At 40.5% G+C, this 26,808-nt stretch overlaps 1 protein-coding gene across 6 annotated transcripts in view; it reads left to right on the top strand.

Annotated features, from left to right (window-relative positions):
- MTR (5-methyltetrahydrofolate-homocysteine methyltransferase) overlaps positions 1-26,808 on the top strand; it is a 107,130-nt gene that overhangs the window by 65,032 nt on the left and 15,290 nt on the right. For all 6 annotated transcript variants that reach the window (XM_054470540.2, XM_054470580.2, XM_054470614.2 and 3 more), the window contains 8 exons: positions 17-106; positions 1,293-1,445; positions 2,406-2,513; positions 3,624-3,724; positions 14,596-14,663; positions 15,565-15,685; positions 21,654-21,735; positions 26,022-26,120. In XM_054470540.2, the coding sequence (XP_054326515.1) occupies positions 17-106; positions 1,293-1,445; positions 2,406-2,513; positions 3,624-3,724; positions 14,596-14,663; positions 15,565-15,685; positions 21,654-21,735; positions 26,022-26,120 (822 nt within the window). The remainder of the gene's footprint in view (positions 1-16; positions 107-1,292; positions 1,446-2,405; positions 2,514-3,623; positions 3,725-14,595; positions 14,664-15,564; positions 15,686-21,653; positions 21,736-26,021; positions 26,121-26,808) is intronic.

The following is a 26,808-nucleotide window of genomic DNA, read 5'->3' as shown; positions in this document are numbered from 1 at the left end:
TTCAATTTCAATTCAGACTCAAGGCACAGGAGGGAAGAAAGTCATTCAGACTGATGAGTGGAGAAATGGCTCTGTCGAAGAACGCCTTGAGTATGCCCTTGTGAAGGTGAGTTACAGGAGCCTGAACTGGAGGGCTGGAGGCTCATCGTGGCTGACTGATCCTGTTGTGGGCGGTGTGACAGTAGCTGGAGAAAGAGATGCCTAGACCACTGATTCTCAACCTGGGGAGGTCCCTCTTGCTGTCCCCCAGCTGCCCCCCCCCCCCCATCATAGCACATTTGACAGTGTTCAGAGACATTTTTGATTGTCATAACTGTGCATGGGAGGTATTACTGGCATTTTATGGCCAGGGATGCTGCTAAACATCCTGCGGTGCCCAGGACAGCCCCAAACCACAAAGAATATTCCCTCCCAAGTGTTAGTAGTGCCGAGGCTGCGAATCCGCCCTTGGACCAAGTTGCTGGTCAGTTGGTCAGCAAGTCAGTTTCATAGTTGGAATTTTAGGCTTTAGGCAAGATCAATAATCTCTTGGCTTCAGTTTCCTCATGTGTGAGTCTGGAGAATCTCAGTTTTGTTCTTTTTTTTGTTTGTTTTTTGTTTTGGCTCTGGGGTTTAACATTTAACTCTTGCACCTTTTGAGATTCACATATTTCAGTTTGTGGAGCTAGTTGGCCAATCCAAGGATCATTGAACTGGGGACCTTGGAGGAGTGGGGCTTGTCATTGAAGGGTGGATAAGTCAATGGAGGCTTCATGGATTTGAACTTCATTTAAGGGCCCCATCCAGTGTCATTTCTCCCCAGCCCTACCGCATTACAGTGAGAAAACTTACTGATTTCCCCACAGGTATTTATTAATGTATAATCTGGTAAAACACTAAGATACAAAATGTATTTTATGATGCATTTGAACTTATTAGTCCTTCTTTATTAGCACATTTTACTGAGGTGTATTTTAAAGCATTTTTTAATTGGCATATAAAATTGTATGTATTTACTGCATACAACATTCTGTTTTGGAAGTGTATGAGGTATTTACTTTGTTTGTATCAATAAAGCCAGCTAAGCACTTTATCTCAATCCTCAAAATAAACATATGAGATACTATTGTAATATTGTAATTGAGGAAACTGAGGCTTATTGAATTCCCGAAATTAGTGATAGGAAGCCAGATTGAATCCATGCACTCTGATTCTGGAACCTGTGCTGTTAAGCATTTTCATGATAGCTCTGTGGAGGTAAGGCAGTTTTTTAGGTGATTTTTTTTCTTTCTTTTTTTTTTTGTCTTTTTTAGGGCATTGAAAAACATATTGTTGAGGATACTGAGGAAGCCAGGTTAAACCAAGAAAAATATCCCCGACCTCTCAATATAATTGAAGGACCCCTGATGAATGGAATGAAAATTGTTGGTGATCTTTTTGGAGCTGGAAAAATGTTTCTACCTCAGGTTGGCAAAATATGGGGAGAAATTTTCACAATTGCGTATTTTCTTTGTCATTTAATAAATGGTGATTTGGGATATATTTCTCAGGTTTTAATTTGGACAAGAGTTCAATGGTATTGGCTAGTCATTCCTTCTCTAAATATGTTTAGGAGTCATGTCTGGAAGAATCCATCTTCAGAGTGGTGTGGATGTTAGAAATCCGAAAATTCTTAGCATCATAATCTATCATAATCCTTATGTTCTAATTTTTGTATCACCTCTTATCCCCAATGCCTATCTCTCCCCTCCAAAAGTAAAATAAAACCCAAGATAAATGTAGAGTTACTAACATTAAGACTTGATTTGACCAGGCACTATTCATCTGTAAGGAAGCATATTTTGAGACAAATGTTACTGTTTTAAATGACGGTACATTAAGTGGTTTGTTTAAAGTAAAACCAGAACTCTTATTTTGATTTACAGCAGCTACTAACCACATCAATTAACACATACTTGTTGAGCATGTAGGTTGGTGGCTGTGCGGCATTTGAGAAACTAAAAGGCCCTCATCTTGCCTAAATGTAAGACTGGATTTTAAGTGAGTTTTAAGGCTGGGGATTGAGAAGAGAAGGCTGGGAATGACCTCATGGTGGAGAAGCTTTGGTCCTGAAGGATACATAGAACTCTTGGATAAAAGACAGAGGGCCTCCTAGACAGAGAAAAAAAAAAACAAGCAAAAGTTCAGAAGACAGAAATTGCAATATTTGATTTCTAGCCTTGTTTTCCTTCTGCTGTACCTTATTATTCACTGGCTTTCCCTCTGGGGAGCTTATCCTTTATTCTGCCTACTGTCAAAAGACTCCAGTGTAGCTGTCCTGAAGTCAAAGCATGCATTCCTAATGTGTGCCCAAATTTCACAAGTGGCCATCAGCAGTTGTTCCTGTGGTTTGGGAAAGATACCTGATCCTATGCTTTTTTTCTCAGGTTATAAAGTCAGCCCGGGTTATGAAGAAGGCTGTTGGCCACCTTATCCCTTTCATGGAAAAAGAAAGAGAAGAAACCAGAGTGCTTAACGGCACAGTAGAAGAAGAGGCAAGTCATTTTGTTCAGGCCTATGGGCCTTTAGTGAGTTGACCTGGAAGACTTGAGGTGGTGGTAGGGGCCTAAGCAGTCAGGGTTGGCTGTGTTCGTCATTGAGGATAAAATAGAGAAATGATCCCACTTCGCTCCCTTTTTTAACCAAGTATCAGAATACTCTGGGACTTTCTTTTGAATGTAGCTTTATAACATTTTTAATATAGATACAATTTTTCAATCAAAACCTATGTTTTCAAGACAAAGCCAGTTCATTCATTTGTGCCTTCATTAACTGATCATTTACAAAGCTCCTGTGATGTGCCAAGTACTGTGCCAGGCACTACTCACTGCAAAGGTCTGTCCCTGCCCTTGAGGTAATTGAGTCATGCTTGTTTTTAGAAAACTCTTAACTGAATAGTCTCTCTGCTGGTGATGTCCTTGGCACCACTTCTGGATTCAATTTAATTCTTGCTGGCTGCACCACCAGAGTAAATCATTAAGCTTTTTGACCTTGTTTGGCTCCCTGTGAAGCTCAGGCAGCTTTGGCCCCTAGGATTCTGAATTTTTAAATTGATCTGTGTTTGTGAATGGCTCAGACAAACACAGAGTTTATAAAAATCCTTCTTGTTTTGCTTTTTTTCTTTTTTTGGAGAATAGTGGGGGATGCTAACTGTGCATAGAACAATAGTGCTGAGGAAAGATGCTCACGTGCCCTCTGCCTGGGCTGTTGTGGTTTTTCAGATTCGGATGGGACATACACATACAGTTAACCTGTCCTTCCCCTCTTCCCTGCCTCTCCCTTGATTGCCAACAGTAAACATTTGTCAAATAGGTTCCCCGCACCCAGAGTTAAGGATGTGGTCTTCAGATGTGGGGCTGTTTTGTGTGTGAACATGAACTGTTCTTTGAAAGGATGGGACCCCCTGATCTTGGCCGAAGCCCCTTGGGCTAGCCCATTAGGTGGGCCTCCTTTGAACTGTTTGGGCTTTGGTTTCCAGGTCTGTCTTTGAGGTGCTCTTGGTTGTATTGAATTGCTTTCTGTGCTGGCCCCTGCCTGGCTCTGGAAAACTAGGTGTTCCTCCCTGAACAACCCTGCCTTGCTGAGCTGCTTCGCTTCCTTTCCAGGACCCTTACCAGGGCACCATCGTGCTGGCCACTGTTAAAGGCGACGTGCACGACATAGGCAAGAACATAGTTGGAGTAGTCCTTGGCTGCAATAATTTCCGGTAAGTTAGGACCTCACCTCTTTCAACCCCTTTTCCATTTAAAAATGAAAGCTTTTTAACAGAATAATTCTTCAATGGGTGGGAAGAGTAGGGCATGGCAGTGGATGTTAGAGGTTATTTTTTATTTCTTTTTGCTTACTGTGTTTTTGAATTTTCTACGTGAACACAGCATTTCAAATGAAGTAAGTTAGTAATTATCCGTGTTCAAAAAGGACATGAAGTATAGTAAAAGCTATTCAAGTGGGGTGGAAACCGCCCAGAGGATTCCTGGGGTTGGATGTTGGGACAGAGGCGCTAATGGCCGGAATATCAGGCTCCTTCCCATGGCCAGTGGTGTTCATCATATCCTCTTTTTCCTTTCAGTAAACTCAGATTTTATAACTGAGATCTTACGAGACCTTGGCTAAACAGAGTTTTACAGGAAGGCCTTCTCTGTACAAGTCTCAGTTGGCTTTGCTAAGAGCCAGGACCCTGTGTTCTTGGTGATTAAGCTACATTTTGGAATGCTGTATACAAGTAAAACCCCTTTCTGATATATCTCATTATAATTAATAAATATTCATAAGAAAGTCATTTCCGTGTGAGAGCTGATGACCTGTACTAAGTATATGTTTCGCTTAGATTTGAACATATTCTTTGTAATGAAAAGCCTGATGGAAATAATGCTTTCCCATATCCATGTCCAGCCAACAGTCCTTTTGAGTCATAGACTTCTTTCCAATGTGCTATTTTCTCTAGATAGAGAAGAAAATTGACTGGAGCTATCCCTGTACTCCTCAGTTCTCTTCTTTGCTGTCAAGTAACAATTACCTGCTAAGCTCTCTCCCTGCTGTCAACATTTGTATCCATCTCTGCCTTCAAGGCTAATTAAATGCAGCTAAGAACCTTTCAGGAAGGCTGGAGACAGAGGAGCAGTGTCAGGAAGGCATTTTTTTTTTCCCCTCTGTCTTCACAAGCACTTCTGTTTACCTGCTCACTTACTGTCTAAAGATTTAGCGTTCTCTCCTAGTCCTAGAAACGAGGAATACTGTTTCTATCCATGTACTTACTATTTTTTAAAGAGATAAATTTATTGAAGATAGATAGTTGTAATGAAATTTTACCTATATAATAAATATTTGGATAAGGTGTTCGCTTCCTGAAGTCTACAAAGCATTTCTGCTGTTGGCTTACCTTTGCAAACCTGAGGTTGTTGGTTCCTGTTTGCATTCATCACAATCACTTCAGTTAATGTTTATAGATCATCTTCTACATACCAGGCATTATACTAGAGACACCAAAATGATTTAGTTGACTTTTCTCCTTGAAAAAGTTTACCATTTCTCAGGCTAAATAGCCAGGTACATGTTCAGCCTTAATAATGGGACAAGAACCATTGAAGAAAGTGACTTGCAGGTAAACTTCCTAAAAGTGATTCTTGAGATATCATTGTTATGTGCTTTATCATTATTTATTTTGATCAGTGGATTCTTAGCTGAGATTGTTATACTAGCAATGTTTATTTCTCCAGTAAAGACATTTTAAGAAGCCAGGGAACATTGTGGCATTTCTCCAGGGTGCTACTGGAACTGAATGTCGGCAGTTGTGAAGACTGCATATTAAGCCTGAGGCTTTCCTGCAGCAAACCCAGTTGCTATATGTCCGGCACTGAGGGTTTGCTTATCTTTGCTAGTAAGTCTAACTGGAGAAATGCCTTCTGATGAAATGTTACTTTCATTTTACAAAAACAAGCAAATGTGCAAACTTCATGTCAAACACCCCTTTGGCTTGTGTGTGATAACACATAGACTCTTCCATTGGTGAGTTTAATTTTATGGTGTCAGCTAGTAGACAAGTGTCCCTGGAGATTGTCTTATGGAATAATGTGTACTTTTACTGTCAGTACCAGGCTAGTATGCTTGAAGGAATTACCCAGCCTAGTGAGTGCGTCTAGCAGCCTATCCTGTATCTAATCCTTCTCTTTCCTGGCTTTTTATCATTGTTGCAGTGAATCTCACCAAATGATAACGATGTTTTTCCTTCGTGGGGATAAAAGAAATAAAGAGGGCTAAAAGTGACAGTTCTGTTTAGAGAGAAAATGTATTTTTTAAATGGGGAAGATATGATGCAATAGAATTGCAAATTTGAGGATTTGAATAGAACTAAGGATGTATTCACCAAGAATCTGTATTACCTACCATTTGTTTACCACTTCCCAATTTATACAGTTCTTTTATATCACTGATTTTTTGTTTCTTTGTCACCTTTTTGTTGTTGTTGTTTTGGTTTCTTTCCTTTCTTTTCTTTCGTCCTTCCTTTCTTTTCATGGTTTTGATCCTACTCTCCTGCCTGTTATTGTATTTCTCCTTTTATAGATGAGAAGACTTAGGCTTAGAGAACTGGAGAGATTTCATCATAGTCACATGGCTAGCAAGTGTCAAGCCACATTCAGGGCTTTTGGTTCCAAAAGCTGGGACTTCGTAATATGTCACCTGACTTTACAATATTTTTTTTGACTTGAGTTGTAAACAATTATAATGTCTAATATTAACACAGGCATACCTTGTTTTATTGTACTTCACTTTATTGAGCTTTGCAGATACAACGTTTTGTAAAAATTTGAGTTTTGTGGCAATCCTGCATAGAACATGTGTCTTGATGGCATTTTTCCAATAGCATGTGCTCATTTCACATCTCTGTGTCACATTTTCCTAATTCTCATAATATTTCAAACCTTATTATTCTATCTGTTACGATGATCTGTGATGAGTGATCAGTGTTACTATTTTAATTGTTTTGGGGTACCATGAACCACATCCACAGAAGATGGCAAACTTAATCCATAAATATATGTGTTTTGACTGCTCCACTAATCAGCCATTCCCCATCTCTCTCCCTTTCCTCGGGCCTCCATAGTCCCTGAGACACAACAATACTGAAATTAGGCCAGTTAATAACTCTGTAATGGCCTTGAAGTCCTCTAAGTGTTTAAGTGAAAAGAAGAGTCACACACCTCGATTTTAAGTCAAAAGTTAGACATGATTAAGTTTAGTGAGGAAGGCATATCGGAAAACTGAAATAGGCTGAAAACTAGGCCTCTTGCACCAAATAGCATAGTTTATGCAAAAGTAAAGTTCTTAAAGGCAATTTAAAATGCTCCTCCAGTGAACGCACAAATGATAGGAAAGCAAAACAGCCCCATGCTGTTATGAGGAAAGTCTGAGTGGTCTGGATAGAAGATTAAACCAGCCACAATATTCCCTTAAGCCAGAGTCTCACCCAGAGCAGTTTGGTGTTGCTGGAGCAATAACAAATTGAAGAGAGCTCCAACCGTCTTCAATTTTGTGAAGGCTGACAGAGGTGAAGAAGCTGCAGAAGAAAAGTTTGAAGCTAACAGAGGTTGGTTCATGAGGTTTAAGGAAAGAAGCCGTCTCCTCACATAATGGTACAAGGTGAAGTGCAAGTGCTGATGGAGAAGCTGCAGCAAGTTTTCTAGATCTAGCTGACATCACTGAGGAAGGTGGCTATGCTAACCAATAGGTTTTCAATGTAGATGAAATAGCCTTCTGTTGGAAGTAGGTGCCATCTAGGACTTTCATAGCTAGAGGGGGAGAAGTGAATGCCTGGCTTCAAAACTTCAAAGGACAGGCTGACTCTCTTGTGGAGGGGCTAACACAGCTGATGACTGTCAGTTGAAGCCAATGCTCATTTGCCATTCTGAAAATTTTAGGGCTTTAAGAATTATGTTAAATCTACTCTGTCTGTGCTCTATAAATGGAATAACAAAGCCTGGATGAGAGAGCACATCTGTTTACAGCATGGGTTTACTGAGTATTTTAAGCCTATCGTTAAGACCTACTGCTCAGTAAAAAAGATTCTTTTCAAAATATTACTCCTCATTGACAGTGCACCTGGTCAGAAGAATTCTGATAGAGATATACAAGGAGATGAATATTGTTTTCATGCCTGCTAACACAACATCCATTCTGCAGCCTGTGGATCAAGGAGGAATTTTGACTGTCAAGTCTTAGTAAGGCTGTAGCTGCCATAGATAGTGATGGATCTGGGCAAAGTAAATAAAAAAAACCTTCTATAAAGGATTCACCATTCTAGACGCCATTAAGAACATTTGTAATTCATGGGAGGAGGTCAAAATATCAACATTAACAGGAGCTTGGAAGAAGTTGATTCCAACTCTCATAGATTACTTTGAGGGATTCAAGACTTCAGTGGAGGAAGTAACTGCAGATGTGGTAGAAATAGCAAGAGTAAACCAGAATTAAAAGTGGAGCCTGAAGATGGGAATGAATTGCTACAATCTCGTAATACAGTTTCAACATATGAGGACTTGCTTCTTACGGCTGAGCAAGGCTGAGCAAAGAAAGTAGTTTCTTGAGATGGCTACGAACAGTGTTGAAATAACAACAGAGGATTTAGAATAAATAGCACGTAAACTTAGATGACAAAGCAGGGGCAAGGTTTGAGATGGTTGGCCTACAATTTTGAAAGAAGTTCTGTGAGTAAAACGCTATCAAACAGCATCACATGCTGCAGGGAAATCTTTTGTGAAAGTTAGATTCAATTGGTGTGGGAAACTTCACTGTCGTCTTATTTTGAGAAATTGCCACAGCCACCCCAAACTTCTGCAGCCACCACTCTAATCAGTCAGCAGCCATGAACATCAAGTCAAGACCCTCTACCAGCAAAAAGGTTACAACTCACTGAAGACCCAGATGATCGTTAGCATTTTTTTTTAGCAATAAGTATTTTTAAATTAAGGTATGTATACGTTGTTCTTTTAGACATAATACTATTGCACACATAATAGAGTACAGTATAGTGTGAACATAACTTTTATATGCATTGAGAAACCAAAAAATTCACATGACTCACTTTATTGAGATACTTTATTGTAATGGTCTAGAGTCGAACCTATAGCATCTCTGAGTTATGTCTGTATTCTAAATTCCCCTCAAGAAATAATGTAGAATATTTGGAAATATTTTTGATTAATTCCATTGAGGTTAATTTTACATATACTCTGTAATAATAACTAGGAAAAGACAGAAGAGGACATTTTCCATTACAGATAATGCACAGTGTTTAATTATGTAAGAAAAATATTCTATTTCAAGATACATTTTAAAGTTCTACATCATACATCTAATATTTTTAAACATGGGTCTGATAACCAGTGGTTCTTAATATAACTGTCTAGTATAAGTAAAAGAGCGGTATATGGCTGAGCATGAAAATAATTCCAAACCGTATAATGTTGGAATGTTCAGCTGAGTGAGGAACATGACTGTACCTAAGTCAAGGATATAGTAATCCAGTCTCTCCTGAGCACTTCACATGCTGATAATTATTTAGAGGCTTTGGATCCATTTTTTGAAGGGGAGATCAACAATTTGTTTTGTTTATTTTTTAAAAAAGTAATAGAAATGGCAACAGACCCCACTGGCACTGCTGAAGTACAGGTTGGAAACCATGGCTGGACTGTAGACTGGATGGAAACACATGCCATCTTGTGGTGGCATGTGTGAATTGCAGGAGCAGCAGATAGGCTGCCACCTTAGTTAACCTGAGAAATAAAGGGTAAAATGACAGCAAGTATCAAGTACCTTAAAAGGATGCAGATGCAGTTTTATTTTCCTTTTTAAATTTCTTCAGGAGACGAAAAGGACTTTTTGTCTTATATTACAGTATTTATTTTCGAAATTCTACGTATTCTTAAATAGTATGAGATGCCTTTGCTAAAATATTCAGTGCAACTTTTTTTTTTTCCTGGATTAGTATCTAAATTAAATGCTTGCTCTCATAGCTCTATTCTAAGCATTTAAAAAAGAAGTTTTTTTGTAGAGACAAAGTCTCGCTAATGTTGCCCAGGCTGGTCTCAAACCCCTGGCCTCAAGTGATCCTCCTGCCTTGGCCTCTTAAAGCACTGGGATTACAGGCATGAGCCTCCATACCCAACCTCTGTTCTGAGCACTTTAAAACAAATACTGTAAAATCAACATCTTCCGTAGCATTCATTTTTATTCTCTTTAGCCTCCCATGTGGCGAAATACGGGAATGTGTATAGGGAGAGGCTTACAGACATAGGGTATGGCCCAAAATGACAAAGGGAAACTGAGGGAGAGTCAAGGAAGATGGGGTTATGCATAGGGGTAAAACAGGAGGTTGTGGTAGAGGTGAGAGGGAATGGAGAGGGATGGTGGGAAGAGTGGTAGCAGGCACAGAGGGCAGGCTGGATCTGACCTGTGCCCTCTTCTCCGCTCCGACTTCACATACCCTGGGATTCCTAGCTAGTTCAGGACTCTGGGCCTTCATAGTGCAGGTCTCTGCCTAGACTTCCCTGTTTCCTTCAGCTAATACCCACTTAATTTTTCAAAATCCATTTCAGACTTCCCCCTAGGATGCTTCTGGTTGTCACCCATTTTGGGCCTTCCATACATAGTACACTGTAAATGCTTTCATTGTAGTACTTGCCACACCATATTCTAATTCAGAGCTTGCCAACAGTTTCTCAACTCAGATGTGCCAGGAAACCCATTCTCTTTCCTGCTCGAGAGTGGAACTGGGCCTCTGTCCTAGAAGGGTTGACCAGGGCTGTGAGCAACTTCCTTTGTGCATCTCAGTACCATAAGTGTCATTTTCTATATGTGGAAATAGTGAGAATTGCCCCTCTAATCAGTAGTACATTCGATTATTTCCCCAGCAAGACGGCTTTGAAGGCAGACTAATAAGCTGGAAATTGCACTTGTCGCCCAGTCCCCTGGCTCGGTGTTCTCGGTCGTTTTCTTACCTCACTGATCAGTGGTTATGATTCTCTCCTGCTGATTTCTCCTTCTGGGAGTGGTCTTTAAACACAGAAATGTTCTGGGGCTCAGCCCTTGGACCTCTTCTGTCTTCACTGTCTAGGTTTGTGTTTCTCAAACTGTAATGTACCTTCTTGTCACCTGGGGATTTTGTTAAAAGTCAGATTCTGATTAGGGTAGGTCTGGACTGGCGGTTCTGCATTTCCGACAAACTCTCAGATAGGGCTGGTGCTGCTGGTACAGGAGCACACCTGGAGTTACAAGGCCTGGGGTGGGCTGAAGTCGTCTCATTCGTTTTGTGACTTCAATATCATCTGATGTACTGACAAGTCCCAAATTGTATCTCCACTGTGGATCTCTCCCCAGACTTTAGGCTTACATATCCAGTGGACTCCCTGTCAGCTCCATTTGGATATCTAAAGAAATCTCAAATTTAGTATTTTGAAAACTGAACTAATTGCCACCATTTTATGAACGCCTCCCCAACTCTCCTCTATTTCAAGAAATAGCAACTTCATTTTTCTTGCTGCTCAAACCGAAACTCTTGCGTCATCCTCTTGTTGGATAACCCACATGTAACCCATCAGTTCTCCTCTCACAGTATTTCCAGGATCTGACCACTTCTCACTACCTACACTGCTTCTTGTCTGGATTTTTGCAGCAGCCTAACCAGTCTCTCTGCTCTACCCTGGACTTGTTTCAGTCCAAAGTAAATTCTGTTAAATCTAAGTCAGATTTCTTACTCCACTGTTCAAACCCTCCAGTGATTTCTCTCCTCACTCAGTAAAACTCAGAGCCCTTGTAGTGGTCTGCAAGGCCGTTGTGTAGTGGGTGTAATCTGGAAGCTTCCCGGACCCCACCCCTGGCCAGTTAAATCACACTCTCTGGAAAATGGAGTCCAAGCTTCAGGTTGTTTGATTTTGAAAAGGCTCCCCTGGTGATTCTGATGCGAAGTCTACACAGGCTCTGGCCTTTTCCTCCTCCTCTGAACTTATCACCCACAACTCTATCCTTCTCCATTTCTGTTCCAGCCACAACAATCTCCTTACTCTTCCTTAAACATGGCAAGCATCCACATTAGACGTTCCTGAGAGAAACACTGCTGAAACAAGAAAAAGCAGTGACAGCAAGATGATTCTTGCCATTATACTGATGAGTTTTAGTTGAATTTTAAAACATATACAATGTTAAAATCAGCTTTGAAATGTATGCCTTTTTGTCTTGATTTAAAAGCAGTATGCTATTTTTCCTAGTTTTACATGTGACAGTCTATGCTTAGTCATTGTTTAACAAAAGATCCAGGTACTAGACTTTCTTCAATATGTTAAAAAGAAAAAAAAAAGCGTGTGGTACCATCTCACTCCTGCTATAACCTGCAGTGGTTATACATCATTAACACCTCCAGCGTGCATTTGTTACCGGGTTAGTGCCAACAAAGCTGAATATACTTACCATTGATTTGAAGTTATCTTACTTTTTACTGAAGATTCCATATGTCATAGTTTTTTTTTTTTAACTCTTTTTTAAAAAGTAATATGAGTACAAGCTAAAAATCCAGTGGTATGAAAGGGCATATAGTGAGATGCCAGTCCCCTTCCTGCCCTGGCGTTCAGCACCCATTGTTACCAGCCAGTATGTCATGTTGTAGTCTTAAGCATTCTTTTTTGTTGTTATTTAAACGTTTTTGCCTATTTAATTTTAAGAATTGTTGATGTAATGAAATAAGTAAAAATGCGTGCTGTAAGTTTTTCAACATCTTTTAACAAATAGAAGGAGATTAAATTATCAAAATGACATTAAGGTACTCTGTAAATCTAAAATAGAAGTAATTCCTAGAACATTTTCCAGGGCAGACATTCCTGTTTCCTCTGAGTTCCAGGAAGCTCTCTCCTCCATGAGTTGAAATTTGTCTGGCACTGTTCTGTTCTCTGAGAGTGTGCTCCAGGCTTCCTCTGCCCCAGTGCCTGTTCTCTCTCCTGTGTGCCCATCTAGAGTCTGCCTTTCCTTTCAGTCTTGCCCTCTTGCCTTCGGTGACCTGCACCCTGAATCATTCTCCCTCTTTTTCTTGCTTTAAGTAATCAGAGTTCCCTGACAGCTCTTCATGTGCAGGACCTGACCTCTTTTTCATGATCTTCCCCATTGGCTTCCATGTTCAATAGGTATTTATTGAGGAACTTCCCTAGCCCTTTTTATTGGCCTAAATGGATAAGATAATGGATTTTGGAGTGAGATACTGATTCAGATCCCAACTCTGCCTCTAATTAGTTCTGTGACTAGACAGATTGCTTAATTTCTCTGGGCCCCTTCTCATTAAAATGAGACCCATAGTAGTGCTTTCATTATAGAGTTACTATGAGGGTTAAATGAGATCATTTATGCAGGCTGGGCACTGTGGCTCAAGCCTATAATCCTAGCACTTTGGGAAACCGAGGTGGGAGGATCACTTGAGCCCAGGAGTTTGAGACCAGTCTGGGCAACATAGGGAAACCCTATCTACAAAAACTTTTAAAATTAGCTGGGTTTAGTGGGGCATGCCTGTGGTCCCAGCTACTCTGGAGGCTGAGGCAGGAGGTCGAGGCTGCAGTGAGCCGTAATCACGCTGCTGCACTCCAGCCTGGGTGACAGAATGAGACCCTGTCTCAAAAACAACAACAAAAGAGATTGCTTATGCAAAAAGCTGAGCACAGTGTCTTTCAACAGATGAATGGATAAGCAAAACGTGTTATCTCCATACAGTGGAATATTTTTTGGCCTTAAAAAAGACCGAACTTCTGATATGCCTCAAAACATGGTTGGACTTTGAAGGCACTGTGCTAAGTGAAGTTTAGCCAAACACAAAAGGGTGAATACTGTATTATTCTACTGATGTGAAGTATCTAGATAAGGCAAATTCACAGAGAAAGAAAGTAGACTGTAAACTAGTTCAACCATTGTGGAAGTCAGTGTGGCGATTCCTCAGGGATCTAGAACTAGAAATACCATTTGACCCAGCCATCCCATTACTGGGTATATACCCAAAGGATAAATCATGCTGCTATAAAGACACATGCACATGTTATGTTTATTGCGGCACTATTCAGAATAGCAAAGACTTGGAACCAACCCAAATGTCCAACAATGATAGACTGGATTAAGAAAATGTGGCACATATACACCATGGAATACTATGCAGCCATAAAAAATGATGAGTTCATGTCCTTTGTAGGGACATGGATGAAATTGGAAATCATCATTCTCAGTAAACTATCGCAAGGACAAAAAACCAAACACCACATGTTCTCACTCATAGATGGGAATTGAACAATGAGAACACATGGACACAGGAAGGGGAACATCACACTCTGGGGACTGTTGTGGGGTGGGGGGAGGGGGGAGGGATAGCATTAGGAGATATACCTAATGCTAAATGGCGAGTTAATGGGTGCAGCACACCAGCATGGCACATGTATACATACGTAACTAACCTGCACGTTGTGCACATGTACCCTAAAACTTAAAGTATAATAATAAAAAAAAAAATTAAATTAAATTAAAAAAAAAAAGAAAATAGAGCAGAGGTTACCAGGGGATGGAGTGGAGAGGGTGGGAGAGAAGAAGGGGTAGTTATTGCTAAATGGTTACAATGTTTCTGCTCTGGGTGATAAAATAAGTTTGGACGTAAATAGTGGTGATGGTTGCTCAACATTGTAATTGAAATTCATGCTACTGGATTGTACATTGAACAATGGTTAAAATGGAAAAGTATATATTGTGTATATTTCACCACAATTAAAAAAAATAACATACCAGAAACCATTGAATTGCACACTTGAAATGGGTAAATTGTATGGTATGTGAATGATGAGTCGGTAAAGCTGCTTAAAAGCAAGCTTAGCATAGTGCCTGGCGTATATGTAGTAAGTACTGACTAAATGGTAGTTGTGGTGGTAATCCTCAATATTTAGTGAGCATTTCAACTTGATTCTCATTTACATTAGAGCAGTATTTAATGGTTGAAATAAAAATGTTCATTTCAGTTTTGTCTCTAATGGGCTTTCATTAATTTTTTCATATCTCATTTCTGTGCCTCAGAGTTATTGATTTAGGAGTCATGACTCCATGTGATAAGATACTGAAAGCTGCTCTTGACCACAAAGCAGGTACTGTGCAACTGTACTTTGGGCATTTCTCTAAATGTCATATCCCCAGGTGTCTGTCATTTCCCTAGTTGTCTGTCAGTGAATAGTGATGCCCCGTGAGGGTTCTGTGGGACATACAATCAAGTGCCAGCTCGTGCACCAGGTTGCTTTCATTGCCATTTCTAATGGGTTTGAGAGAGGAGAGTGAACAACTGTGGAACTGAGTGCTGGAGATGGGGAATGGGGACAGACTTCTTAGAACAGTTGTATTAGATTTTTTTTCTGTGTGTAGTCATTTTTATATTTCTTCTCACACTGTGATATATTCAAGTCTGGGAAATCATGAGCTAGATATACCTTCTATTGCATGGCTTCCTAAAACTATGGCAAGTAATTATTGCAACCTTAAGTTATAAATCTTATTTGCTACCAAAAGCAAACAATAAATTGAAATTCCGCAGTCGGAAAAGATGTCTTAGAATTAGAAACTGGGGACGGGCGCCATGGCTCACACCTGTAATCCCAGCATTTTGGGAGGCTGAGGCAGGCGGATCACTTGAGGTCAGAAGTTTGAGACCAGCCTGGCCAACATGGTGAAACCCCGTCTCTACTAAAAATACAAAAATTAGCCAAGCTTGGTGTTGGGCACCTGTAATCCCAGCTACTCAGGAGGCTGAGGCAGGAGAATCGCTTGAACCCAGGAGGCAAAGGTTGCAGTGAGCCGAGATTGCGCCACTACACTCCAACCTGGGCAACAGAATGAGACTCCATCTCAAAAAAAAAAAAAGAATTAGGAATTGGGAATTCATGTTAGGTCTTTTGATCTTCATTACAAAGTTTTTTAAATGGATCTTCATGCTTTTCCTTTCATCCTCCTCACTGTCCTTTTTGTCCTTTTTTTTTTTAAAAAAAAAAAAAATAGATATAATTGGCCTGTCAGGACTCATCACTCCTTCCCTGGATGAAATGATTTTTGTTGCCAAAGAAATGGAGAGATTAGCTATAAAGATTCCATTGTTGATTGGAGGAGCAACCACTTCAAAGTAAGTTATACTAATGAGCTTTGTCCTCACTTCAGATTTTCTTACATGCCAGTATTTGAAACAGTGGTAAACCTGTGTTGTTTTGGATCTTCCCTTATGTTTAGTACATTGACTTTTTGTTATGTAAACACAAAAATTTTCCGGTGTTCACTTGGGTGAGAGCCAGAATACTTTCAGAGCATGCTATAGAAAACTTTTTTGTGATTCCTATTCTTTGCTTTTTCTTGGATTTCTTTGGCTTGCAATAATCTTTTTCTTAACACTCTCACTTCCGATTCAGTTCCTGAGAATTATAATGAACTCTTCTCGTGAAATTAAACCGAGTGGAGAAGCTGTGTTTTTTGGCACAAAATCATTACTTGAACTTTTGCCCACTCTGTCTTGAAGCAGGTGTCTGATTGAATGATTACAGGTTCCTTTGAAGGAACTCTAACCTTGTAGTAGTTTGGGGAACTCTAACCTTGTAGTAGTTTGGGGACAGAAAGCCCATCTAGCAAGAATGAACTAAATGGTCGCTTTGGGGAGTTCCTGAAAGGGGAGCTTTGTGGGAACCTTTGGGTTAACAACATAAAGAGGTATAAAATGTAAAGATGAGAAAGTTCAAATTTGTTCACTTGATAATTATTCAGTTTACCAGATTTTTCCTGGGATCATGATCATAGTGATATGTGGTAAGTGCTACGTTAACTGTGGGTACTAGACTTTTTATGCCACGTACAGTTCACTTTCTCAGGGAGCATTATCATACTGGACCATTGAACACAGTGGTCCCATAGCATCTAGTTTATTTTTCTGATGCAGAAATACAATAAAGGTCTGGTTATAGGTATGCCAGAAATACAATAAAGATCTGGTTATAGGTGTGCAATAAAGGTCTGGTTCCATAGGTATGCCACAATAAAGGTCTGGTTATAGGTATGCAAAAGAAAAGTGTTCCTTTTGCACTAGAAACAACTGTACTTTTAGCCAATTTGTATAGGGTTGTTCAGAGGAACAGAATCAATAGGATATGTTTATATATATAGAGAGAAAGAGATTTATTTTAAATAATTAACTCCTGTGATTGTGGAGGCTGGCAAGTCTGAAATCTGCAGGCTGGAGATACAGGTAAGTTGATTTTTTGAGTCTGAAGACAGTCTAGAGGTGGAATTTCTTGTTCCTTGTAGGGCTGGGGAGTGAATAAGGGACTCCTTGTCTTGTCTCTTAAAGGTCTTCAGCTGACTGGATGAGGCCCACCTACATAGTGGAGGATAATGTGCTTTACTCTAAGTCTACTGATAAATGTTAATCACATCTAAAAAAAATACTTTCACAGTAACATTTAGGTTGTGGTTAACCAAGAAGTATATACCATGGCCTAGCCAAGTGTATACATGAAATTAACCATCATACCATTTAAAATTTGAATGAGTCATCTTCATAAGTAGAAACAGTATTATGTGTCTTTTATCCATTAGCTGTTCTTCATACTTGAAGGATTCGATAGTTTGACTATCGTTGCTTAATGTTAGAAAACAGGGTTTGTTTTTCCACAAAGGACTTATGTACCAGGAAATGTGGCAGACTTGGTCTCAAGGGATATGGCCACCCATTAATAATGGGTTTTGATGAGCATGGGCTTGGGTAATTGATGACAGGCTTAGTGAAGAGAATGGTAAGAGGACCTATGGACTGTTGTCAGAATGAAAGACTTTAATATCAACTGTGAAGTAGAATAAATAAGTATTTAAAGGAACATAATTAAAATATATTACATGTTATGTAAATATGATGCTGGCTTCAAAAAAAGAATCTTTTTATATGGTGGGACACTACACTCAGAAATTTGCTTCTCGTGCACATTGGAACTTTACCAAATAGTCCATTCTCTATCGTTTACCATGTAAAAGCTACCAGATTAAAGAAAAAAAACATTGAGAAGCAACGCAACTAGCCTCTCAAGATACATTATTGGCAAAATTAGCTTGTTAATGATTCTTAGCAGTTATAACCTGATATATCAAATTAGAATTAACGAGATAGGAAATCACCAACATCTCTTCAGTTACTGTGAAATATCTATTCTCATTGTCTTGGAAACTGTAAATGTGTTTGGCCTGAAGGTAGAAAGCTGAGTCCACTGACCACCTAAGGTTTCTTTCAACTCTGCAGTGCATTGTTTCTCTATGAGCCCTTCCTCTTCTGGTTCTCTTCTCTTCCATGCCTGTTGCAGTTTCTGGGAAATTACTTGGAAAATAAGAGCTAGTAGGTAGCACTGCTTCCCGGGAACCATTCCCCTCTACACTGTGGTGCTGGAACAGCCTTTGGAAAACAGATTCCCACGCAACCTCCAAGCACTTCACTGTAGAATTTCCCAGTTCTGACTCCATTCTAATTAGTGACAGTGGATGAGGTCTGCGATCTGAAGTCTTGCTTTATCAAGCTCTCTTATTTAAGTAAGTGCTTTTACAGAAGTTTAGCAGTTATACAGAAAAGTACACAAATCATATAGATGTACAACTTGACAAGTTTTTACAAAAGGGAACCCACCCATGTAACCACCTCCAGATCAAGAAATAGAACACTAATGGCACCCTAGGAACCTCACCAGGTTCCTCCACCCAGTCATCCTTTCCAACAAAAGTAACCACTGTTCTTTCTTCTGTCACCATACGTTGGTTTTGCCTGCATTTCAACTTTATATAAGTGGAGTCATACTGTATGTGCTCTCCTGTGTCCGGCTTCTTTTGCCCCACATCAGCCTTGTTACAATAGTTTGGTTTTTTGTTGTTTTTTTTCAATGTAGTATTCCATTGTATAATGTGCTGTGACTTATTTAGTCTTGCTACTGTTGGTGGACATTTGAGGTTTTCCACTTTGGGGCTATCACAAACAATGCTGCAATAAACACTTAATGCTTATGAATTTTGGTGCACATGTATGTGTATTTCTGCCTCGAAGCAGAATTGCCAGATCATAGGATATGCCTATGATCATCTTCATTAGCTTATTGCCACGTAGTTTTCCAAATTGTAGCAATTTACACTCCCACAAGCAATTGTGAAAGTTCCAGTTATTCCACATCCTTTTCAGTGTTATCCCTCGTCATGGGTGTAGTAATACCTTGCTGTGGTTTTCGTTTGCATTTCTCTGCTGAGTAATGATGTTGAACACCTTTTCATTTATATATTGATCATTTGGATATGCTTTTTAAGTATTTTTAAAAATTGGGTATTCTGCTTTATTCTTATTGGTTTGTACACATTCTTTAGTTTATAGTAGTTACAAGTCCTTTATCAGAAATACATATATTGCAAATAGATTTTTTTTCAATCTGGCTTGCCTTTTGCTATCTTAGTGCTGTCTTTGGATAACAAAAGTCTTAATTTTTATAAAGTCTGATTTATCAGTCTCTTCATATATAGTTAGTGCCTTTTGCATCCAAATAAGTAAGTCATCTCCTAGGAGAGCCACATTTGCTAGAAAGCATTCAGGAGTTGAAATGTCTCAGAAGCCCATCTAAGAGCCCTTATGATTTCCTACAAACCAGTGGAGCAGTAGCTCATTAGCTCAGGACTTCCACGTTTTCATGAAAACATCGCTGAGAGGAGATAACCCTATGGCTTTTCCCGACATCAGTGACTTGCAGTAGCATGAGTAGAACTGGAACTGTACCCCCAAGACACTCGAAATGAAGGTTAAGGCTGTCTAGTGCAGGAGTGTCCAGTCTTTTGGTTTCCCTGGGCCACATTGGAAGAAGAATTGCTTCAGGCCACACATAAAATACGCTAACACTAACGATAGCTAATGAACTGAAAAAAAAAAAAAAAAAAAAAAAAAAAAACTGCAAAAAATCTCATAATGTTTTAAGAAAGTTTACGAATTTGTATTGGGCCGCATTCAAAGCTGTCCTGGGCTGCATGTTGGACAAGCTTAGTCTAGTGGATGAATCGATATTTGGAGATATTGAAAGAGTTAAATAGATTTGGGGTCTCTGGTCCCTGAGCACACACTGGGCATAAAACAGGAGGGTCTCAGGAGGCCATGGAGTTCATTAATCTGCCCCAGGGCCATGGTCTGGCCTCCCTGCCACTCTGTACCCCAGCCTTCCCATTCCAAAAGGTGGCTCCTGACTCACTGGCTTGTGCCTGAATACCCATCTTCCAGCTCAGTTCTCATAGCCTAAGGCTTTGCAGTCCTTTGCTTCCTGTTTACAAGTGGACATACTGTTAGGAAGATGGAACAGGTGAAGTGGTACTGGTCTTGTCTGTCTTAGGAGTTTTTAGAGCCTTCCTTGAGAAGCCTGTTAAAAACACACTCATGCATATATTACGCCTATAACAGTCTCTTGGTTTTTAAAAATTACCTCACTGATCCACATTTACTAGACCATGTCAAACAATTCAGAGGAATGTAAAGTACAATTGAATCTCTCTCTTCCTACCTTCCGCCTCACCTCTAACTCCCATAACCAGTGTGGACACTTCGATGTGTGTCTCCCTGTTTTTTTTCTAAATATATAGAAAGTTAGATATAGGATTGGTTGGTTGTTGGGAAAAGCTTGAGGGTGGTGTTTCTTAAAAATACAATTGCATTAAATATAGTGTTCTGCTACTTTGTTTCTTTCTCATATAATAGCATATTCTAGGTAATATTCCAAACGTACGTTTTTGTTGAGGGGGAAGAATATGAAAGCACTTGAGGAAGAGTACTGCTACTTCTGGGGAGGAGGAGAGAGGAGAAAAGGTGGAAAGCACTGCCCATCTCGTGGGGACTGCTGCTGGCCGCCCTTCTAAAGATGGGATGTGGCCAGAACACACTTCTCCCTCTCCAGGGGTTCTGGATTAACCACTGTAAGGGAGGGTGTACGCATTTTCAGTTTTCATTTTAATTCGTTATGTTCTATTATGAAATAGCAGATCTGTAGACTATCCTTTTGCTATAAACATCCAGTCATCACAGGACAGTTTGTTTTGCACTTCTGTTAATTAGGCAGTTTTAAGAATGAAAGGGCGTTTCTTCCTAATACCAACATTTTCAAGTTTGGTAATAGGGATGTGGGGCTGAACCAATCCTAAATATTAAAAGTAAAATATTGGCCGGGCGCAGTGGCTCACGCCTGTAATCCCAGCACTTTGGGAAGCCGAGGCAGGTGGATCACGAGGTCAGGAGATCGAGACCATCCTGGCTAACACAGTGAAACCCCATCTCTACTAAAAATAAATAGAAAAAAATTAGTCGGGCATGGTGGCGGGCGCCTGTAGTCCCAGCTACTCGGGATGCTGAGGCAGGAGAATGGTGTGCACCCAGGAGGCGGAGCTTGCGGTGAGCCGAGATTGCACCAGTGCACTCCAGCCTGGGTGACAGAGCAAGACTCCGTCTCAAAATAAATAAATAAATAAATAAAATAAAATAAAGTATTTTTCTTGCTTTTGCCTCTCTGTATTATTTTGTGTTGAATTTCGGGTTTGGGGTTCCATACTGCAAGTACAAGGTGGGATTGGGGCCAAGGAGTGTTGATGTCTCTCATGAATAGGGGAGCAGCTGCTAGACAGCCATGTCCTGTGTCCTCTGCCTGGTTCCCGGTTCCTTAGGGGCCCTGGCTGCTATCCCAGCTCATTTGGAGGAAGGAACTCAACCTGACCTTGATGACAGCAGTGTGATTTCCTGGGCCTGGTTACCTCCCTTAAGTCACGTGGGCTGCTAATGAGCACCAGGTCATGCACGGGCTCAGTCCCTTGTTAACGGAGCTGAGGACAAGGTCTTTCTCTTCTGCAGAGCCTGGGCTAGGTTTCTCATCTTAGGGTAGGGAAAAAGTCATTCATGTTTTCCAAGGGAAATTTGAAGTTCAGTATTTGTAGGTGAGCACCTTGAAATGTTTCTCTGGAAAGCACTGTAGAAATACATTATCTCTAATGGCTCTGAACAAGAGTTGTGTAGGAACTGTCAGTGCTGATGGATATATTTTCTTTCTGACCCTTCTTTTTAGAACCCACACAGCAGTTAAAATAGCTCCGAGATACAGTGCACCTGTAATCCATGTCCTGGACGCATCCAAGAGTGTGGTGGTGGTAAGTGGGTGACCTTACATTTTATTCCAGATGTGTTGGAAAGAGTGCATTACAAATAAGGGTATAACTTCAGATCTATTCATTTTTATTCAGTTATACTAAATAAAGGTCAAAGAGCAGCCTGAGGCTTATGGTGTGCCTCTGCAGTGACTGCCTTGCTGCAAGGAGGTCCAGGTGACCATGTCCTGTACTTTCAAAGACAATTACAGAACTGAGCAGCAGACAGGTAGATGGCCTGGCACCAAGACACCTTTCACCTGGACACCAGCCAGCCAAAGATTTCACCCACTCAGAAACATGAATAGATATTTGCTTGACTGTCTAAAAGGAATGTTGGATTTTTAAATGACCTTTTTCCAGATAGGAAAACAAACTTGAAAGTGTCCTAGTTGACCCTACCCAAAGACAGAAAAACATCTACTAGATATTTAAAACCCAGAACAGTGGTTTCTGCTTCTCTGTGAACATCATAAACAATTCACCCACGTCCTGCTTTTCTCTTTCAGTGAAGCCTGACATTCTACCTTGTTATAGGTTTCATTGTTTTCACTGAATAATGGGATATAACAGCTGGGGTGCACCCGAGAGGCAGTGTGGTCCGGGGGTTTCCAAATTGATTTCAGCCACAGAATCTTTGTCTGTTAAGTGACGTCTTACCTGGAAATTCAGTGTGGCAGAATTTCCAGGTAAGACGTCACTTACCATCACATCCCGCTCCTAGTGTTCATCAAAAGAGCACAGTTTGAGAACCACAGATTTAGCCTAGCCTTCACATTGTGCAGGCGAGGAAGGTTACTGAGGTGGCCTGATGATCTGCGAGACTTCCAGTGATGCCATGCGACCTGGATTAGGGTGACCACATTTCCTGAGCTATCTTCCAAGGAAATTATTTCAGATCTGTGAATTTATTTACATGAAAGTTATATAATAATCACTAACATTGAAAATGTGTAGTGTGCCAGGTACTGAGCTAAGTGCTTTACATGGATTTTATTTAATCCTCGGGCTAACCTCATGAGGTAGGTATTTTTTGGTCCCCATTTTAGAGATCAGGAGACAGAAGAATAAAGAGATAAGGAACTCTGCTGAGACCACACGTCTGCCAAGTGGCAGGTGTGGGATTTGAATGCAGGTTATCTTACTCTGTGTTAAATTAAACTTGTTTCCCATTAATATTTAACAATTCTCCTTTATTAAAAAGGATAAAATTAACTCAGTCTGGGATCATAAAATTGCAGTTTTTTATTTGCCATTGATGTAGACAAATATGCAAATAAGCTATATTTCTACAGCTCAATTTTAAAACAATTTTTGTTTCTTATTCTTGGATTGTGCTCCATAGGAGCTTATGTCAGGTCCATGGCTGAGTGCTGTGGGCCTCTTTTCAACACTTGTCATTATTTTCAAACACTGATGCATAGCCCTGAATAGTTTCCATTCAGAGGCAAGACTTTTGGATCCATTTAGTTGCACAGTGCCAACCTTTCCTCTACAGGCAGGGGAAAGAATCAGCCCTTTGATTCCATGTTTGGAGGACAAGCTCCTTCACCATTTTTTTTTTTTTTTTTTTTTTTGAGACGGAGTGTTGCCCTGTTGCCCAGGCTGGGGTGCAGTGGCGCGATCTTGGCTCACTGCAACCTATGCCTCACAGGTTCAAGCAATTCTCCTGCCTCAGCCTCGCAAGTAGCTGGGATTACAGGTGTGTGCCACCATTCCCGGCTAATTTTTTTTGTATTTTTAGTAGATATGGGGTTTCACCATGTTGGCCAGACTGGTCTTGAACTCCTGACCTCAAGTGACCCACCCGCCTCGGCTTCCCAAAGTGCTGGGATTACAGGCGTGAGCCACTGTGCCTGGCCTCCTTCACCGTCTTGAAGAGCTGGAGCAGTGGGGGCCTTGCTGAAAGCCAGGCAGAGAATAAGGAGTGGATGTTTGTGCTCTTTCCAGTTTGGTCCAGCCACACAGCCAGCAGTGGTTAGCTCCTCCTGTGTACAAAGAAACGACCACATTTTGAAATTGCTCAAACATAAGTCAGATGATAAATCATGTGGGTAACTGCTAGTGACACTTCAGGAGCCAGTGGTATAATTTGTTTCAGTTGGTTGTGGGCTCATTGGCTCAGGCTCTTTTGATCTAACTGAAATGAACATGGAACAGGATCACATTTTAGCAACTGTCTCATATATTTGGAAGATTCCAAAAAGATGTAGCAAATACTTAATGGTTGGAGATTTAGACCCTTGCTTTTTTTTTCTTCTTTAATAAAAAACAAGGTGCCAATATTTTATTCTTTTTAAATTATAAAATATCTTTTCAGTTTATTCCCTCTTATTGTGTGGCTGTTGCCATGAAATATAATTTGTAAAAATGAAAGAAAATATAAGCTGTGATATGTCCCAGTGGTTGGCATGAAAACACATGATGGATTTGATTTTTTGGTGGCAGGATCATGTAGGTTAGCCCACATATTGACCATGAACTTGTTTGCGTCAAGTAAGTCAGACTGGGCCAGAAGGGGCCTGTCGCTGTGGCTCTGGGAGCAGCGCGCTTCATGGGGCTGTGCAAGGTGCCAGCAAACTGCAGCGGTATGTTCTTTCTACACAATAGCACCAGCATCAGGGGGTTGTAGAGTCTCTGGATGTCAAGGACATCTGGTTTTGCCTTCTCAGAGGGTATAATCTAGCAAAATGCAAGAGGGTTTTAAAACATTGGTTACATACACTTCAGGGAGTTCAGAGTAGGCATTCCCTTCTTGTTTCATTGGGCTGTGCGGGCTTTCCTAAACGAGGACTCCATTGAGGTGAGTTTAATGTAAGGCTGGGAAATACTTTGTAGCGTGAACACTATTTAGGAACCGATTTTTGGCCTGCCACAATGGCCTTTTCTGATTGTATTCCTGAATGAGGTGATTTTGTTTTATACTAACTCATGGGTGATTGGATTGTTATTAGAGATACTTAGAAAACCCACATAGAGTTACAGACTTTTAAAGCTGGTAGGCACTTTAGCCGTCATTCAGTCTAACTTCCTTAAGTTCAGATGAAGATGTTGAACTTTCTTGCCTTTTTGTGTATTAGATAATCCTGCTGGAGAATGCAGGGATGGGGCAGTGCTATGTTTATTTTTTAACTGATGTGATCAGTAGCTGCCGTTTCTTCTTTCTATGTAATTTTATTTTGTGCTTTGATGGTAGCTATTTTTCTATCAACTTGATAATCATAGTAACAAATAATATTTAGCTGATCCTACTTTTACAATTTAATGAGTAGACTTCACATTTTCTCAGATTATTGGTTTCCTTTCCAGTTTTGGCAGAAAGTCAGTGGACTATGAAGATTAGCCTCATTCCCTCAGCAAACATGTAGTGAGAATGCACCTCCAGACACTGGGGTAGGCACCAGGGGTATGAAGGTAGTGAATGTGTGATTGTAGCTCTCATAGGGCTTTCTAGTAAGGGAAGTGGATATCTAAATTGAAACTAAAAGGCTTTGGAAAGTGCAGTAGTAGATGAATAGAATATCTTTGAAACATTGAGTTGGGGGTTTCTTAACCCAGAGGGTTCCCAAGACCACCTTCAGGTTCAAAGTTTCACTAGAAGGACACAGAGAACCCAGAAACACTGTTATGACCATGGTTTATTGTTGTGAAAGGATATAGGTTAAAATCAGGAAAGGCAAAAGGCACATAGGATGGAACGCAGGAGAGACCAGGTACAGGCTTTCAGGAGTCATCTCCCCCATAGAGTAATCTGGATGGTGCTTATTTCTTCCGCTGATGATATGTGACAACATGTAAGGAGGCTTGCCAACCCAGAAGCTTACCTGAGCCTTCATGTCCTGGGTTTTTATTGGGGGTTGGTCACATAGGCCCAGAATGCCCATGTGTCTAGCCTTAATTGTTCAGTCTTCAGTCCCTGCAGAGGTCAAACATAAGCATGAGCTAAGGTCCCCCACCATAAATCAGACTGTTAGCATAAACGATCTGACGTGGCCCAGGGTGCCAGGTATACAGTGACTCTCTTATCGGGCAGGCTATCCCAAGGGTTTAGAGTTTGTCTCCCAGAAACCAGTCAAGGGCCAGTCCTTTCTTTGGCTTGTGCAGGGTTTGAACATCCCAAGCCCACTGAGTTTACCCTTTCCTGCACACCAGGCAGGAATTAGCACAGTTGGTGAAGGGAGAAGAAATGAAGTTAAGGAAGCCTTCCTGAAGGAGGTGTTATCAGAGTTGACCATTACTGCACCAGTTTTATCATCTTTTGCTCATCTATGGCTATCTTGCATTTTCAGTGTTCTCAGCTGTTAGATGAAAATCTAAAGGATGAATACTTTGAGGAAATCATGGAAGAATATGAAGATATTAGACAGGACCATTATGAGTCTCTCAAGGTAAGTGGTAGAAACAGATTTTTGCTTGTTTTTAATGTGACTATTTTTTATGATCCTAGTTTTTAATGTGACTTTTTAAAATGGTTTTGAGGAGTGTAAAAGGCTTGGGATCATTTTAGAGAATTTCTGTCTTCTAGTTCAACTCAGAGGTCTTCAGTGTCTTAAGTTCCCAAATAATTTTTGGTTTTATTGAAATGAATTTTATTTATTCAGCCAAACATTTATTGGGTACCCAGTAGGTGTTAGGGGCTGTGCTAGATATCAGAGCTATGGTAATGAATAAAACATGAGTTCATACTCAGCAGGGAAACAGGCGCTGAAACAGTGTACTGAAATGACTCCCACAGATGCCCATTCTTGAGGAGCTAATGGAAGAAAATGGAGACATGAGGCAGGACCAGTGTAAGCCTTTTGCCTGACTGCCCAACACTGACTGTGCAGAATGATGTTTCAAGAACTGTCCGTCTCTTGATAAGCTTCAGGGAATCCATGGAGAACAGGCATAATTATGCTTTGGAAGTCACTGAAATATTTCTTTCCGGTTATCTGCCTTCTGGGCTTTGGTGGGAGCATTTTGGGAGTTGCTAGGCAAGTGAAATGAGATCAACAGCATGAGGAAAACATGCTGTTTTGCTTCTGAGGTGATAGCTAGGCCAAGACGCAGTGGTTGGCTTTTTTCTCTCTCCTT

This window comes from Pongo pygmaeus, chromosome 1, assembly GCF_028885625.2.
Source record: "Pongo pygmaeus isolate AG05252 chromosome 1, NHGRI_mPonPyg2-v2.0_pri, whole genome shotgun sequence".
NCBI lineage: Eukaryota > Metazoa > Chordata > Mammalia > Primates > Hominidae > Pongo > Pongo pygmaeus.
The sequence above is the reverse complement of the archived record's forward strand: the minus strand, read 5'-3'. Positions and strand labels throughout refer to the sequence as shown.